The sequence below is a fragment of the Heteronotia binoei genome, chromosome 15, assembly GCF_032191835.1.
Source record: "Heteronotia binoei isolate CCM8104 ecotype False Entrance Well chromosome 15, APGP_CSIRO_Hbin_v1, whole genome shotgun sequence".
NCBI lineage: Eukaryota > Metazoa > Chordata > Lepidosauria > Squamata > Gekkonidae > Heteronotia > Heteronotia binoei.
In genome coordinates, this window is record NC_083237.1 from 21,820,255 (window position 1) to 21,833,673 (window position 13,419).

A 13,419-nucleotide genomic window follows, 5' to 3' on the forward strand; every position below is an offset into this window, starting at 1 on the left:
CTCTTTTTTTGGTTCATTTAGTCCGTTTGTATTAACAGAAAAAATCTGTAATCCCGCTTTGGTCATCATCTTGTTGTTAAGTTACTATCCAGTATCTTTCTTTGTCCTTTTTGTACTTGTGATCTTGTCTTAATTCTTTCTCTTTTCTTTTCCTGTAAATCTTTTTTTCCCGGGCTGTTATAATAGGGTTCTTCTCCTTGATCTTCTCCAGAATCGGGTTCTTGACTGTGCATTTCTACATACTTTTGCCAGAATTCTTCCAACTTTTCTATTGATGTTATATTATGCCTCCTAGTCTGGTAAATGAAGAAGATTCCTTGGACTGTGCAACTGAATAACAACAAAGCTTAAAGAAACCCCTCCCTCTCAGTGTGAACACAAATATCACTCTCTCTGAGGGAGCAGTGTCCCCTTCTCTCAGCTCCTTCTTTGCAGCCTCTTGGATAGGAAGCTCCTAGGTGATGGTGGTTGTTCAGTTTTTTTAATATCTCCACGGGTTCCACTTCTTAGGGAATTTTTCCTCCGGCTCTGCTATGGCCCATGTTTTCTGTAGTAAGAAATGAAAAGAAGGTACATGGGCTTTTAAAGCAACAAATTATGCGAATATCAATAAACCTGCAAAAGCCTTGCTTTTGGGAAACTCTGGTTTACACAATTTGTTTTGCTTAGATACAACTTTAACTGTCATGACTTCCTTTAATAAATCCTCGGAATTGGTAGGGTGTTCAGTTGGTAAAAAAAAAAATCTGTTGGAAATCTCTAGACTCCTCTCAGTTTCTGTGCTCGATCAAGACATGACTGGAAAAGCCATTTAAGCCAACTGTGATGTGGCGTGTCCCTTAGACCCCAGTTGTTTCTCTGACAGGGACTCAGGCGTCCCTCTCACTGGAGCCTCATTTCATTTAGCAGCACCTGGTGCAGCTGATCCTGAGGACAGCCACAGTGGATGGAATTTTGGCTCTGCTGTATGGAGTTGTTCCAGATGAAAAGCAATATCTCTTTGTTGCACTTCTGAATCACTGTGGTGTGCTGTTTAAAATGTCCGTATCGCTTTCTACAATGCCACTCACCCACCCTTCATTGTGCAATCTTCCTTGGACTTTAAAAAAAATGTTCTTCTAAGGTGAGCGCTATAGCACAAAACTGTCATAGCACTTCAGTGCTCACCTCAAGAGTCTTTTTTAAAATCCAAGGAATATTATGTGGTGGAAAAGGACAGGGGGGAAATGGCACTGTTTGAAATGACCATTGCTCTTCAGAGATGGCTCACTGATGGAAAGGAATTTGCTGGATGAAACCCTCATCCCAGTATCGCTTTACTCAAAACCAGGTCAATTACATCTGGTTTAGAATGCTAATGCATAAAGGGCCAAAGTGGAATACAGCGCAATAAAATATCTAATTTGATCCATATTACCAGCCACAATGTTAGAGAGCTAGTGGGTGGTGGTGCTCTGCTGCTTGTATTTTCCAAAGCTGTTTCTGGAGCACCTAAAATAAACTGCAAGATGACCCCCTCACTGCTCCTCAGAATCCCAAACAGCAAGCAGAAGACCTCAACCACAGGGTGGGAGTAAATGAACTGGGACTTCATCCAGAATGACCCCTCATCTATGGCTCTGCCCATCACATTTTCAACCACCTGCTTCTCTCCTAGGGGACCTGGACCAGAACTTTGAAGCGCTTTCTGTAGGAAATCTGAGTGACAGTAATTCTCAAGCTGAAGGGACTCCTGTATCTTCTGATGCAGAAGGTAATCAAATAGTGAACATAACTCCAGAAAGAAAAAGGCAGTATGCTCATCAACCACCAGGGCCTTTTTTGTAGCAGGAACTCCTTTGCATATTAGGCCACACACCCTTGATGTAGCCAATCATAGAATCATAGAGTTGGACGGGACCTCCAGGGTCATCTAGTCCAACCTCCTGCAATAAATCCTCCAAGAGCTTACAGGGCTCTTCTTACAGGGCCTACTGTAAGCTCTCAAAGCAGGGGTGGGGAATGTCCAGCCCACGGGCCATTTATAGCCCACAAGATCACTTGGTCTGGCCCGCAGGGGATAGTGGGGCCGAACTGCATAGTGGCCTCCTCAGGGCCAGCTGGCCGGCAGGGATCACTGGGTGAAACTGTGCAGCAACCTCCCTGGGGCCCAGCTTGCCAGTTGGGATCACTGCAGGGCCTAGAAGAGTCACAGACGCAGTTCAGATAAGTCCCCCCCCCCATTTCTTTCTTCCCCATTCTCTCTCTCTGTGGTGCCTGAGTGGTGGGCATTGTGAAGTTGGTGCCTTTAAAGGTCTTGTGGGAGCAGCTGCAGTTTCTTGCATGGAGGAGGGAGGGGTGGAAGCACGCTACTACCAGTTCAACTTGCACCTGATTATCCTAGATGGTGTGGCCTAATACACTAACGAGTATGTGACCTAATGTGCTAATGAGTTAATATGCTAATATTAGGGGGTATGTTCTAATATGCTAATGAGTTCCTGCTGGGCTTTTTCTACAAAAAAAGCCCTGACCTTAGACACTTGCCAAGGGCAGTGGGCTGGGGGCGGGGTGCCAAGTTAGGCTCCCCCCATGTGACTTTAAATAATTTTGCCGGCCTGAATTGTTCTATCTTGGTGGAGCACTGTTTTTTAAGTTGATCATTTTGTATGGCCCGTGAATGATGTTATAAATATTCAAATGGCCCTTGGCAGAAGTAAGGTTCCCCACCCCTGTTTTAGAGGATTGGCTACATCAGGAGAGTGTGGCCTAATAAGCAAAGGAGTCCCTGCTACAAAAAAAAAGCCCTGTCAACCTCAACACTCCATCATGTTCCAGACCATTCGGGAAGCCTGCCCTTTTGTGTTCCAGAACATTAGATGCTTATGATTCTTAGGCGAAGGTCAGGTGGCATGCTTATCACGTTGTGGGTGCACCTCTAATTTTATCCACGTTTATTTGTTCTGTAGAGATTCTGTCAGACGTCCCACTCTTCACCTGCTTCACCATTCACTCACCCTGTGGGTGACCATCCAGACCATTGCTGCGTGGTAACCACAGTGCTGTGTTTCTTTTAAAATTATCACACACGCATGCGCATAAACATTTAAGGTGCTGTTCCACCCCAACAAACGAGAGAGGGGTTTTTTTGGAGGGAGGTTTCCACTTACGGACAACTGCCCTGGGGGCTCCCAATCCTGAAAGATGGCTGGAGTATTGAAGCGCATCAGCAGTGATGCCGTAGCTTGGGGGTAAGCGACCACTTATGTGCACATCACTAACTTGCCTTTTAAAAATGGAGCCAAAGCAGAAAGCTTGACTTTGCATGAAAGCGATCTGGAAATGTGTGATGAGCTGGCAAGATCTGTAAAGATCAGACTTTATTCGGTGTCAGGAAAGTCAGGGTTGAGAAGGCAGGGCTGATAACTGGTACAGGATACCAATGATGCTGTCTGAACAAGCAATTTAAATATGGGAGAAGCAATGACACCAGATCAAAAAGCCTGTCTGACCCCAACCTTAATCTGATTGCATCTAATGCCGTCATGTTATTTACATATATGACCTCCTAAGGAAATAACAGAACAGATTATGTAACTGATCATAGGAGAAAACTAGATGAGCTGGGAGAAGTTTTTTTTTTTTTTAAGAGGACAGACTCTCTTCCCCTCTCCCCTCTCAGGTTATTGCAGCAAGAAGACAAAGGCAGGTTGTACATCAAGACTGCATGCAACACTTAAAGCAGTGGGAAAAATTAAGTTTATAAAGCAGTTTGAGGAAATACTTGAAGGGTGAAGGATGGTGGCAATAAGGAATTTTACAAACAGTGAAGGAGTTATGAGTGGATTAAGAGCTATGATTGGGCGGCTCACAGTTTACAATGAAACAGCAATAAAAATGGAGTTAAACATTACGTTAAAAGCCATTAAGCTAAAAACAATTCAGGTGCTAATTTCAATACAATTTAAAGATAGCAAGATGAAACGAGCATTTTAAAGAAAGGAGGAGGGACATCATATGAAAAGGTCAGGGTTTAGGCTTGGAACTAAAACTAAAAGGTGAGGGTTGGAACTAAAACTCCTGGATGAACCCAGAGCCTCTATGTTGTGACTCTAGGGGGTCCGTTACAACCCATTTTTACAAGCCACGTCAGGCAGCAACAGCAGGAGATTGTTGAGCCCCTGTTGTTCTGCCATACATGGTTGTTGGGTTGGTTGCATTCACCTGGAAAGGCTGTGCAGGTAAGATCCCATAAACTGGAGACAGGGGCAAGTGAAAAGACACCTGGTTTTCAGCTGTTCCTAATTCATTTGAACTACCAAGCCAGTAAACTAGGGTTGCTGTCAGCGCAGGGTTCATCGAGGCTTCAACAATGATAGGACTCTTTTCTTTTGAAAATAAGTTTCATTTATTGAATACACAATGTTACTCATGCAGAAGGTCTTTGAAAGTGATAACATACATAGGGCAAGCACTAGCCTTTATGGGGGTACATCAAAGCCAGGGGGCTTTAAATCATTCTCATAACAAAGTTGCTTTCTACTTTCTGAGGTGTTTGATTCACACGCCTGCTATCTTTCTAGCTGGGCCATTTCCACTCCCCCTCTCAGCCGATGTCCTTGTGGCGCCTGGAAAGCGGCGGCGGTGCCTCTCCCTTGCCCTCTGGCCGTTTATTGCCTTTGGCGCCCAATTCCCTCCTGCCTTTCACTTCCCCCTCAGGCATACCTAAGATTCTACTATAGATCACTGGGGTTAGTCCTAAGCAAATAAATACTATAGGCAATATAGTTAGTATCAACAGAACACAAGCTGACAGTTGCCAAGTCCAATTTAAGAAATATCTGGGGACTTTGGGGGTGGAGCCAAGATCAAGGCTATAACAAGCATAATTGAACTCCAAACGGAGTTCTGGCCATCACATTTAAAGGGACGGCACACCTTTTCAATGCCTTCCTTCAATAGGAAATAATGAAGGATAGGGGCGCCTTCTTTTGGGGCTCATAGAATTGGATCCCCTGGTCCAATCTTTTTGAAACTTGGGGGGGTATTTTGGGGAGAGGCACTAGATGCTATACTGAAAATGTGGTGCCTCTACCTAAAAAAACAGCTTCCCCAGAGCCCCAGATACCCACGGATCAATTCTCCATTATTTTCTATGGGAATAAATCTCCCTAGGGAATAAAAGAGTCCCCAGCAGACATTTCCCTCCCCTCCCCCCGCTTTCTGATAACCCTGAAGCGGGGGGAGGGCCTCCAAACCGGGGGATCCCCTGCTCCCACCTGGGGATTGGCAACCCTACAGTAAACAGAAGGGAAATGTAACAGAGCATATACCTTTGCCAAGCAAATCCTCGTAATTATTCAAGTGTGTACCTAGTAAGAAGACTTGCAGCTTTCATTTGTCTTTCTTTGTGGTAAAAGTACCTCTGTCTCCAGCTGCTAAATTTGGATTATGACTGATCTTTCCTTTGTCATTTATATACAGGTCCAAGCAGTCAGGAGGTGAACAGCAATAACAACAGAACGTCATGGTTATTTTCCTGGTTATTTAAATTCTGTGAGTTTGGAATGACTGTAAAAGATTTGCCCCTCCCTGTAATATCAGGCGAAGGGCTTTTCCCACATTCTCAATTTACTCTTAAGTTTCTGTTTCTTTGGGAGAGGGCGGTCCTTGTTCCACACGTTTTGTTCCCTGTAGTGGTCAATTCAATATTAAGCAGGTTTATTTCCAGTTTATCTTCCTGCAGTTTAAATCAACAGAGAGATAAATTGGAAATAAAGGTGTTTGATATCAAACTGACCACTAGAGGGAGCAAAACACAGGCAGAACAAGATCGCCCCTCCAAAAGAAACAGAACTTAACTGTGAGTAAAATGATAATTTAGAAAAGCTGTAATTTAATAGTGGTGGGGATGGGATTTCTTTTGGGGATGTGGGGGCTGCCCACTGTACTTGTCCAACTGTGGCTGCCTCCATCTTCTAGTCAGACGGTTTCAACAACAGCACCACAACACTGAAAGAAGTTCTGGGAGTGCCAGGTCCAGATGCACCCCCCATTTGAAAGGAGCTGCACCAGCAGAGAACCAACCCAGCCCCTGGAGGAGAGGGAAGAGAACAACTCCAGTACCAAGCAGGGCACACCAGCAGGGTAAGGGAGAGTGGAGTCTTCCCAGGGGGACTGTGGAGCGGCAACCAGTATAGACCTGCTGTTTTGCCAGCGATCATTTTTGCCTGGGCAAAGAAGCTCAATGAGACAAAGCATCTTGGCAACACAACTGAATTTCAATTACAGAAAAGAAAACAAGCCACAATATGCAGTTTCTTCCATCCCTTTGGTCAGTGGCGCTTCTTACAGCTCCAGCTCTCCACGGAAGCCCCCTTGTTGCTGCTTCCTCTTCTACACTTTACAGCCTGCTTAGGCACAGTCGACCAGTACGTGTGTATCACTGGCAATCAGGCTGAGCCATGCGAGCTTGCTTCTAGGGCTTGTGCCATGCTGTGCCTGGCCTGGCACTCCTTTGAGGAAAGCTGAAGTGTAGAAGAAAGTAATCCTGCAGCTACTTTGGTGATACTTGATGCACCAGAATTCCCTGCTTTTGGTCACATCCTTCAATCTCACTTCAGGAAGACACACTGGGCAGCCACTGTCTTCATAGAGACTTCTTTTTGGTATGGTGACTCAGAAATCCAACTTTACCTGGTATGATGGCCCACTTTTTAAAAATAGAGCAGGCACACATCTTTTTCTTTTTTCTTTTTGGCCACTATGTGACACAGAATGTTGGACTGGACTGGCCACTGGCCTGATCCAACGTGGCTTCTCTTATGTTCTTAAACCTGCAAAAGCTGGGCTCCTGCTTTCAGGTCAGGACCCACAGGTTGGGAAACCCTGAGTTACATAACTTGCTTTGCTTAGATACCCCTTTAGCTGTCATGGTTTCCTCCAGTGAACTCTGGGAACTGGTAAGGTTCTCAGTTGCCTACTGTGACATGGATGTGTCCCTTAGAGACTCTTTTTCTTTCTCTGACAGGGACACAGGTGACCCCCTCCTGGGAGCCTCATTTCATTGAGCAGCACCGAGAGCAGCTTATCCAGAGGACTGCCACAGTGGAGGGAGTTTTGGATCTGCTCTATGGAAATGTTCCGGATGATGAGCAATATCAAAGGATCTCTTTGCGGGAGACTAACCCAGAAAAAATGCGGGAGCTCTACCGGCTGGTGCCGAGCTGGGACCGCTCTTGTAAGGATCGGCTCTACGAGGCACTGAGGAAGAAAAACCCATTCCTCATAGCAGCCCTAGAAGGGAGGTGAAGCTAGGAAGAAGATGATACGGTGCCATTCAGGAGGCAAGGAGGAACAGAAGAAATTGATGGGAAACGCAGTCCTTCTGTCCCTGATATAAACACGCCCTAACTGATGGAAAAAATAGAGCAGGCACAGATACTCTTAGAAAATTGCAAGTTGGACCTCTTATTGTTGCATTACCTGGGAGATCCAAGCAGCCTCAAGAGAGACCTGCATGGCCACTGTGGAGAATAAGCAAAAACTCTCCAAATGAGAGCCAGTTTGGTGTAGTGGTTAAGAGAGACGGACTCTAATCTGGAGAACAGGGTTTGATTCCCCCCTCTCCATATGCAGCCAGTTGGGTGGCCTTGGGTCAGTCACAGTTATCCCAGAGCTGCTTTTTCAGAGCTTTCTCAGGCTCACCCACCTCACAGGGTGTCTGTTGTGAGGAAAGGAAGGGAAGGCGATTGTAAGCCACTCTGAGACTCCGAGTGAAGAGCACGGTATAAATCCACTCTCTTCTTCTTCTCTCCACCTTGGCTCTTGGACCCAGAGCACTGCTGTGAAGCTTCTCGTCTTGTTTTAGCAAATCTGGTGCCAGAGGGCAAAAGGCTACAGTAAGGGTATAGGCCAGAGAGAAGCATGCTGTCTTTATGCTCATGCCATGCTAGTCCACTTTGATATGTTATGCTTCATCATGGTGCACTGCAATATAGAATGTTTTTATGCCACTGTCTGGATTTCTGTGCTGCAAGACAATATGCCATCTAATACCAAGTATTCATTGTATTAGATAGAACAGCAGCTACTTTTATTTTCTCTGTTGCTAAGCTATAGAGACTGTACTGAATAGGAACATCTTTTTAAAGCCATAAATAAACCTATATCTATTTGTAAAGGTCTGCTTTATTTGTGTGCAGTTAATCTAGAGGCTCCTCAGGGCTGGGTATTGCTCACGGGACAAGGAGCAGTAACCCAGGCTTGGGTCTCTCTGACATACAGCCAAGCTAAGGCTGTGCAGCCATGATATACCTGCCTAGGAGAAGCACGGTGCTTTACAAGTTGGTCACCTGATACTTTGTTTCTTCTTCTGCTCCATTTAGTTTGGGCAGTCTAACCTGGCAGAGAGGCTTTCCCATGCAACCATGAATGTGAAAGAGCAACTTAAAATAAGCGAGACTTTAAACTCCACACAGGGGATTATTACGAGATTGGATGGGTCATGGGCACTGGAACTGATTTTCAGTCATACATTTACACAGGAGCTAACCTAGACAAATTTTGTGAGGGGGGAGGATGGGTTTCAGGGGTCCCTCCCAGGCTGTTCTTGTCAGCAGATACATGACACCTTTGATAGGGAGTTGGGTTGGACACCATTGATCTCTCATGTCACATGCAAGATGTATTTTGGCTCTAAAAGAACAGCTGATCTCTCCAGTGCAGCAACTCCCTGCTTGTGAGAAAGAGTTTCTCACAATGTCAAGAGAGGAAAGTTTATGAGGCAGATCTCCTCCTTGGTAATTCCAGCAATCACTTGCAGCCTTGTTTACTTAACAGCTATGGAATGAGGAAGGAAATGATGAGAGATGAAAAACATTATTTACATTTAAAAATTTATATCCTGCAACTGGGTTCCGATTGGCCAGGCAGCTCCATTCTAGCATTTATGGTAGCTACTAGCTAGTGCTGACATCCTTATAGAAACAGCCTCTAGAAGTCTCCTTTCCCTACAGTGCTATAATGTGTTAGAGGTTTGTTTAGGCTATGTTGCAGTTCTGGCAATACAGCTGTGGCTGAGTTATTTCTCAGGTTCAATGGCAAACGCTCTTGAGATCAACTCCTCTTCAGATCCCCACGCTCAGCCCAGAGTCGTTCAGTGAAATTATGGGATTCATGGCTAGCAGACATTGTGACAGCCATTAGAACAGATAATTTTAAAGGAAGGTTAGATTTATGGAGGTGATGTCCCTCAGTTTCAACTAAACACTCCAAAGGTGTAGCTGAACCCCCAGGCTAACTCCCCACCACAATCTCTATCGTCTCATGGTATGGAAGCCCTCTCTGCTGGAACAGCCAGAGTTGCCACTTCCAAAGAAAGAACTGAAGCAGGCTGAGGGTGCAAACACACCCACAGGCCAAGGGCAGATGAAGGAGAGCATGGTGGGCTGGCTGGGAGATATCATCCGTGCTCCCTGGGCACCCAGAGAGGTCAGTACACTGAAGAGGAGAGAGAAGAGCCCCAAGACAGAAGGCAGGCAGCAGCTGAAACGGCATTTCTTTCCTCCTTACCCTCTGCCAGGGCCACATTCAAGCCACTGAGGTGAAGTCACTTGACTCCCTCTGCTACTTGCACACCCCAGTCAGAGGGGAAATATGAAGAGCCTGCTGGATCAGACCAATGGTCCATCAAGTCCAATATCCTGTTACCTGCAGTACTCAATCAGTTGCCCTGGAGGACCAACAAAGGACACACAGAGGCCAGTTTCTTCCCATGATGCTTTCTAGTGCTGGTATTCAGAACACTCTCAATATTCAGATTTCCTTAGTCACCGTAGCGAATAGCCACAGAAGGACTTTCCTCCATAAATCTAATCCCCCTTTAAAGCTAGCTGTATTAGTGGCCATCGCAATGCATACGAACCACAAATCCCACAATTAAATTTAAGATCTCTGGGCTTTGCTATCTGCAGCTGATCTCAGGAGAGAGTACTTGCCATTGAACCATGCACAGCGTGGCTCAGGTTGACCAAGGCCACAACTTTATGGGCAGAACTGCAGCACAGTGTAATAGAAATACTCTAGTTTGGCCCAACTGAAACCATATTAAAGCGATGTGGGTGCTCTGAGTACTTTTTTTTGCAAAGGCTTCTGCAGAGCTGAGCAGGCTGGAATAAACGGAAGGGCTTCTCTAAGGCAGCTTTGCCTTGAGTTTCAGCAACAGAAGCTGCACGATTGTTCGGCTGAACTCAGTTTCTAGCAAGAATGTGGTTTTCGCAAACAGGATGTACAGATGCAAGCAATGGAAAGTTATTAACTTAAACTTTAAAAAAAACTTTTAAAATTTTTATTAAACTTCAAATCAAAACCAACCATATACATAGACAATTGTCTGCAGTTATTCTAACATAAAATACAATGTAGTTATAGATATATATATAAATTAAAATAAAACTTTATTTACATCAATTGCTACTTCTTTGTATGTACGTAGTTAATTCACTTACAAGTTTCAGATGAAGCAGTCATAACATTAGAAATAAACCATTCTTTCATACATCGCATTTCTTGGCAATATTTTTTCCTCGGATAAGTATGAGACCACTGGATACCATTGTTCAACCACCTCGTTCTCCTGTGTTTTTGGTGACAAATTCAGGTTTCCGTAGGCTGGTTAACTTAAACTCTTAGAGCGCATGTCTAAAGCTGTGTAAAACTATGCAGCACACCCTGAAAATGAGTGTGAATACTTGCGGACTTGTTTCTGTGCTCACCTGTCTGCCTGGCAAATAAACCTTTAAACTTGTTACCCTGTTGTGTTCCTGTTTAACAACGAATTCCACCACACTAGCGCAAACAAGCTTCTGACACAGTACAGCATTGTGGGGAAGGGAGACTTCCAGAGGTTGCCCCTTTAACAATGTCATGCGCTGTCAAAAACTTGATAGCAGGGCTTTTCTTGAGCAGGGACATCCAGATAAGCAGTTCCAGCTGCCTTGGCATCAGGGGGTGTGGCCTAATATGCAAATGAGTTTATGCAGGGCTTTTTCTACAAAACAAGCCCTGAACAATTCCTGTTCAAGGAAACCTTCTTGATGTGCTTGCAGCAAAGTCAAAGGGGGGGGGGGCAGTGACGGCTCCCTTTGCCAGATGCAGGACTCCTGGAAGCTTGTACTGGAATATGTTTTGTCACTGTATTCCTGATGGATTTTAAACTATATTCCTGTCTTCTGCCACTGTGGCTACCCAATATTGATTTATCAGACAGGAGAGAGGATAGGTCTGCAGGGGCTGGGAAATACTGGAGATTTGGTGGGGTGGCACCTGAGGGGGGCAGGATTTGGGGAGGGGAGGGACTTCGATGGGGTATAATGCCATAGAGTCCACCTTCCAAAGCAGCTGTTTCCTTTAAGGGAACTAATCTCTGTATCACCTGGAAATCCCCAGCCACCACCTGGAGGTTGGCAACTATAGAAGAAGGACAGATTCGACTCCTTTCCTGCTGGCATTTTCTGGACACAAAAAGCACTCCAGACAGTTGCTTCTCCTCTTAAGGAAAACTTCCAAACACAGAAGTGAGGAGTATGGACGAGCGCGTTACTACCTGCTTCCCATGCGAGTTGTCCATGCTGGGTCTATCTGCTCCACTCATTTTCCCAACAACGGAGAAGGGATAACGATTTCCTTTCTAGAACATGGAAGAGAACTTGGGGAGGGGCTTTAAGGGCTCCCGCAAGCGTAGTGCATGCACACGTGGTGGATTTGTAATTTCCCTTCCTTTTGCGTAAAGAGAATACAAACAGTTCTGAAGTGGCTTTTTCTAAGATCGAAAGTGTCTCGAAGGAGCTGCCGAGAGCGGCTGCCGGTCCTCCCTCGCCGCAGGGCGTGCCGGGCACCTCGGGGAAGATTCAGCAAAGACTTTGCTCCCGGGGAGCTCCAGCTTCCGCCTTCTTTTGCTGCACCTGGCGGGGTAGCGCTGCGAGAAGACCCGCTGCTGCCGGAGCCTCTTCAGCCTCGGGAAAGGTAATGGGGGGGGGAGGACCAGGGGCTGGGAGCTTCTCTCTCCTCCTCCTTTTGGCGGGAAGGGAGAAGGCAGGCAGGCAGGCGGTGGCCCCTGTTGTCGAGGCGCCCTCGCCTCAACGCTACGCGGAGGTTCATCCGCGGTGAAAGAAGAGCCGGCTGAAAGAGGCTCCGCCGGCCAGGGCTGAGAGGGCGCCTTGAGGGGCGGGGGAGGCGTTGAGGGGGGTTTGCTTGCAGAGCTGAGGCGCGAGATGGCCCCTCCTGGCTCTCTGCAGATTGTGAAAGAGCGAAGAATGAGTGCGGCGTCCTCCTTCCTTCTGACCTCCCTGTAACATTCCCTGAGCCTGAGATCCAGGTGGGCGGCCGTGAAGAAGCAGAACACAAGTTGGAGTCCAGTTTAAGACCCGCAAAGTTTTATTCGAGGTATGAGCTTTGGTGGGCAGGCTCACTTCCTCAGATACAGGGCTATGGAAGGTAGCACTTTATTGATATATAGAGGGTGGACACTAAAGTAGTTTACAGCATGATTACTAAGCAGGAGTCAAGTGGCATCTTTATTGAGAACGTTCTCAGTAAAACTTGGTTGGTCTTAAAGGTGCCACTTGACTCCTGGTTTGTTCAACCGCTTCAGACCAACACGGCTGCCCTCTTGGATCTATCAGCATAATTACTAATTTTTTTTTTTACTGATGGAAAAACTAAACCGTTATAACAAGTTTTTTTGGAGTTTAGTTATGGGAAAACGAAATAAATACGTCAAAATAGGAGACTGGTTGTGTAAAGTATCCTTTTAACCTTATGCTCCATTTGTCTCCTCTCCTGATGAGAGTGCAAGAACTGAATGAGCTTAGTATATGTAATGAGATAAGAAACGAGGATCCCTGTGGAGTCCTAGTGGGTTCCTGTTCTGAGTGTTGTAATAACTTGCAATTCAGCTATTTCCTTTTTACAGTTTCCCTTTTTACAGTTTCAGAGAGATTGTAGAGGGCGGTAGGTGGTCTGTGTGGAGGAGGAAGGGATGGCACAGCAGTGTTTATAGTTCTACATATAGGTTTTCTGCTGACACGGAAGTGAGCAGGACAATAGATGAGTGTGAGTGGGACCAGCATTCCTCTGCCTTCTCTCTCTCCGTGTATTGATTTTAACATGAGTAATACTGTGTGTAGTGCACTACCTTGTTTGTACAGCCAAATCAGGAGAGAGAAGAGTTGGCTACTACTATTAATACCTCAACCAGATGTCAGAGAATGAAAGAATGCATTTTTCCTTTGGAGACTGACATGAACAAAATCTTAACTTTTTGTTTTTAAAAGTTCCCCCCCTTCTCTAAGCAGAAAAGGCAGGGAGGAGGAAGTCATTCAGTGGCATTCCAGATTAATCTCATCTCACTCTTAAATGCTAATAGGTCTAGCTAGAGAG

The 13,419-nt window shown here is 45.7% G+C and overlaps 1 protein-coding gene across 1 annotated transcript in view; it reads left to right on the forward strand.

The window, feature by feature from the left end:
* Positions 1-4,177: 4,177 nt before the first annotated feature.
* LOC132583307 (cellular tumor antigen p53-like) overlaps positions 4,178-13,419 on the forward strand; it is a 31,327-nt gene continuing 22,085 nt past the window's right edge. Inside the window, exons 1-4 of the mRNA XM_060254969.1 lie at positions 4,178-4,220; positions 7,010-7,286; positions 11,806-12,003; positions 12,968-12,990. Coding sequence (XP_060110952.1) covers positions 4,178-4,220; positions 7,010-7,286; positions 11,806-12,003; positions 12,968-12,990 — 541 coding nt within the window. The remainder of the gene's footprint in view (positions 4,221-7,009; positions 7,287-11,805; positions 12,004-12,967; positions 12,991-13,419) is intronic.